At 44.5% G+C, this 4,226-nt stretch overlaps 1 protein-coding gene across 2 annotated transcripts in view; it reads right to left on the reverse strand.

Annotated features, from left to right (window-relative positions):
- Positions 1-262: 262 nt before the first annotated feature.
- mllt10 (MLLT10 histone lysine methyltransferase DOT1L cofactor) overlaps positions 263-4,226 on the reverse strand; it is a 73,614-nt gene continuing 69,650 nt past the window's right edge. For both annotated transcript variants that reach the window (XM_080417798.1, XM_080417797.1), the window contains exons 19-20: positions 2,489-2,579; positions 263-2,235 (exon numbers count right to left, since the gene is read on the reverse strand). In XM_080417798.1, coding sequence (XP_080273924.1) covers positions 1,936-2,235; positions 2,489-2,579 — 391 coding nt within the window. In that variant the 3' untranslated portion in view covers positions 263-1,935. The remainder of the gene's footprint in view (positions 2,236-2,488; positions 2,580-4,226) is intronic.

Raw genomic sequence — 4,226 nt, forward strand, 5'->3', positions numbered from 1 at the left:
ACTGGCTGCAACTATGGAACGGATTACCGAATGTTTTTAATTTTTTTCCCCCGATTGTACGAGACCTGTATGTGTGTAATGAGGGGATCACCGTGAGGACGGTGATCACTGAAAATATTTTGTGACTACTTGAAAAAGGTTCAAAAATTGTTAAAAATCCTGGCACTCAAAGTATAATATTTTAATAAACCTCTGGCACCCAATGTGTTAACAACACAAATCTTGTATGTCTCTGGCACAAACTATTTTCAGATGGGGGGAGTCCACGGCCAAATAAATATTAGCAATACCTTGGCATGAAAAAGTTTGAGAACCACTGAAATCCACACCCGACCCTCCAGCCTCAAACACACACTCACACACGGCCTCAGGCACTTAAGGGTCTGGACCCTGGCTCGACCAGTCCCGACTGCTGTGGATTGTGATTGGCCGCTGCTGACGGCCGCTATAGGTCCTGATTGGCTGGTCCTGTACGAGAGGTAGATGCAGCAGGGGGCTCAGTCAGGAAGTCAAAATGTAACTCCTCCCTCCACACCGAGGAAGACTGCTCTTTATTTCTCTATATTTATTTATCCCTTTCGTTTCTTTTGATTTAAAAGCTGCAATCCACAACTTGTTTTTAGTGCGGTGATTCTCAACCTGTGGGCCATGAGGATACTGCAAATATCCCAAATAACTGGCCAAACACTTAATTTTAATGATAATATAATATAATGTCGTGGTATTTTTTCTCTAAAACCTTTAAAAAAAAAAGTGAGTTTTCTCTGTGATACAGATAAATAGGAACTCAAAAGTACATTACGTTAGTTCCATTGATACAAGCCGGAACACAGTCGATTGGGCCGCAAAAACACTTTTTGAGATTTTCAAGTGGGCCCTGATCCAGAAATGGTTGAGAACCACAGCGTCAGTGAATAAAACGTTTGTTATGTTATTACAATATACCTTAACAACTGTGGTAGCTGTTGGAGGTGGTCTCCCTGGCTCTTCTATTGAGACATTTAGATCCTGTGGTTGGGGTATATAGGACCACTACTGGCTGACAAGAGGTACTGCACGAAGCTCAAAAGCACATTACCCACACATGGGCTTCGTGCAGGTGACCCCGGCCGGGTTCGAATCCCTGGAAGGACATGATCGTTACGGATTGCGGCTTTAACTCAGTGTGTTTATTATTACCATAATTGACCATATTCATATGGTACCCATTTTGCCCGATGACCACATTGTTACCATTTCACGCTGCGTGTGAATACTTAATCGTTTTGCTTCGCTGTACAAACTGTTCTGTACGGCTAAAGCCGGTCTTGATTCTGCCACGGCCGCCGGCCGCTGGATGATGGCTCCTTTTAGCGATGATACTCTGTTCTATACGGAACAAACGAGGGGGGAAAAAAATGTACCTGAATACCCCCGGCACTTCTATTCAATGTTTTATTTTACATTCTACTTGTTCGCTGAATGAGCCCCCTGTAATCTGACCCAGAGATGAGACAAGGCTTCTTGTGGTGACCGTACGAGACTTGGCTCACTGACAGTGATGGATCTACACACAGACCTCCCCTCCTCCTCCCCCCACAAACGGGGGGGGGGCTACTACCCCCAGTCCCCCGTTGCTGTAGGGGAAGTGTAGTTTTGTTTTGTTCTTCTTCTATAAGTTGTAGTTCTCTGTGTGCACGCTAGCTTGTGTGTGCTGACTGAGTGAGCGCACGACGTCTGGTTAGCTGAGTCCCCTGAGAGAGAGAGTGAGAGAGAGAGAGAGAGAAAGAGAGAGAGAGAGACATCTGAAAGAAAAGGGAGGAAGCACGGGAGAAAAGAGGAAGAGGAAATAGATTGATAAACGAGGGAGAAACAAAAAAGGGAGTAGAAGTGAAAGAAGACTAGAGAAGTAAAGGAGACATGGAAGAGTCTTCCCTCCTTCCTTCCTTCCATCCATCATGTCTTCTCCTGGCCGGCGGTGACGCCCATGACCTTGTCATGGGCCAGCCGGGCCCTCTGGGAGCCCTGGGTGTCGGCCTGCGCCTGCAGAGCCAGGAAGGGGTTGGCGGCGATGGCGCCCTGCGTCTGGGGCGCGTGCACGCCGCCGGCCCCGGGCAGCATGCCGCCCATGGACTGATGAACGGAGGATGAGGAGGAGGCGGAGGAAGAGGACAGGGACTGTTGATGCTGTTGCTGCTGCTGTTGTTGCTGCTGCTGCTGCTGCATCAGCTGGTACAACAACACCTGATGCTGCTCCTGTAGACAGGCCCCGGACGGAGGGATGAGAGAGAGAGATGGAATGGAGGGAGAGGAGAGAGGAGGGGGAGAGTGGGGGAGTCAGAGAAGGAGGAGAGCAGGAGAGAGGGAGAGTTCAGTGGTTTTAATTCATTGCTAGTTTGATGGCTCGATAAACAACAGTAGCTAAGTTGTGTGCGTCTCGTGTCTCATGGGCTGTGAGGACAGTAGGTGAGTGTGTGTGTGTGTGTGTGTGTGTGTGTGTGTGTTGTACCGTGGGTTGTGAGGACAGTAGTTGTTGGAGGTGGTGTTGTTGTAATAGAAGTCTCTGTTGATGTTCAGACAGCAGGCCGAGACGCACGCCACTGGGGAGAGAACACACACACACACACAACCAACCATTAAAATCAATATTTCATTCATTTTAAGCCAATGGTTCTTTAACTTTTACATTTCAAGGACCCCCATAACTCTGAGAGTGAGAGTGTAAAAAACATTAAACCACCGATTTAAGCCACACGACGAGAGTGAAATAAGGCCATAAGTAAGACATGATGGTGAATGGTCATCGCAACATTTCACTTCATAATACAAAATGATGAATGAAGACAAATGGCTCTAGCTTTGGTAAGCCTCGGGTTTAGAGCGTACGCCTTTCTTCTACTTAATTCAACAGCACATTTTAGAAATGTTTACACACGATACGTCACTAAACCTAATTGTTACGGCGTGGCTCTACAGGCGGATAGCTGTCTATAAGAGTGTCTGTGTGTGTGTGTCCGGAGCTAATCGCTGGACCAATCGGTGCCTAGATATGTAGTGATTATTGTAGCTTTGAACATGTGAAGAAAACATGTTATTTTTTTGTTGTCGTTGTTAATGAGATGGTATTTGAAAGCGGGCACACGAACGCACACACACACACACACACACACACACAGACACTTAAAATCGAGTAGAGGAAGTTTAATGTGGATGACCTTGGCGGTGTGGGGATCACATGACCTCTTACCTGGTCTTAGCATTGGCTGAGCTGTTAGAGTCCACATTGGCAGCAGCAGGACAACAGAGAGGTGCAAATCAAAACTCACGTTCAAACAATTTGGGGTTTCCAGAAATCTAGCTGACGTATTGAGGCATTGGACCAGTGTGTTGCATTATGAGAGCACATTATTCAATTTCTAAAATGGGGTAAACTTAAGTCTTAATAAGGGTAAGTAAAACCTGATTCACCCATTAGAACCGGTACGCATCCGTCTCATTTCAGATTTGAGCTCTATCGTTCAAAACTGTTATACAGCTACATATGTTTTTCAGAAAACGTATTTAGAAGGCATCAGGAATCAGGTCTTAACCCATTAATACCTGGAACTGTGTCATTTTTAGATTTGAGCTAAAAAGCATTATTTTACACTTTAGTTTAGGCTATTCAAAAATAGCAGATATACAAGCTCATAGCTTGTATATCTGCTATTTTTGAAAAATCATGAAAATGTGTGCAAATCTTTGAACATAATGTATTTTTAAAGCGAACATTTTTAACTCAAATCTTTGCTTCTGGGGGGTCCCTGGAACAAAATATTTTGATGGGGGTCCGCGGCCAAATACATATAATTTTGGGGGTCCTTGACATGAAAAAGATTGAGCACCACTGATATAGAAACATACGTTTTTCAGAAAACTGTTGAGATTTAGGAGACATGTAGAATCAGCTTCAGGTCTTAATGGGTTAATGGGTTAAGACCGCTGTTTTTTTATTTATTTTTGGGGGCATTTTTAAGCGGTCAGAGAGTTGAAGAATGAGGGGAACATTAACCCATTAATACCTGGAACGCATCTGTGTCACTTTAGATTTCTTTGGCTATTCAAAAATAGCAGATATACAAGCTCATAGCGCGGCACCGAGTGCCGCGCTACAAGCTTGTAGATCTGCTATTTTTGAAAAATTGTGAAAATATATTTTTCAGATCTTTTTCAAAAAACTGTTAGGATTTAGAAAACATTTTTGAGAA

Source organism: Gymnoscopelus braueri (assembly GCF_963280865.1).
Source record: "Gymnoscopelus braueri genome assembly, chromosome: 21".
Classification (NCBI taxonomy): domain Eukaryota; kingdom Metazoa; phylum Chordata; class Actinopteri; order Myctophiformes; family Myctophidae; genus Gymnoscopelus; species Gymnoscopelus braueri.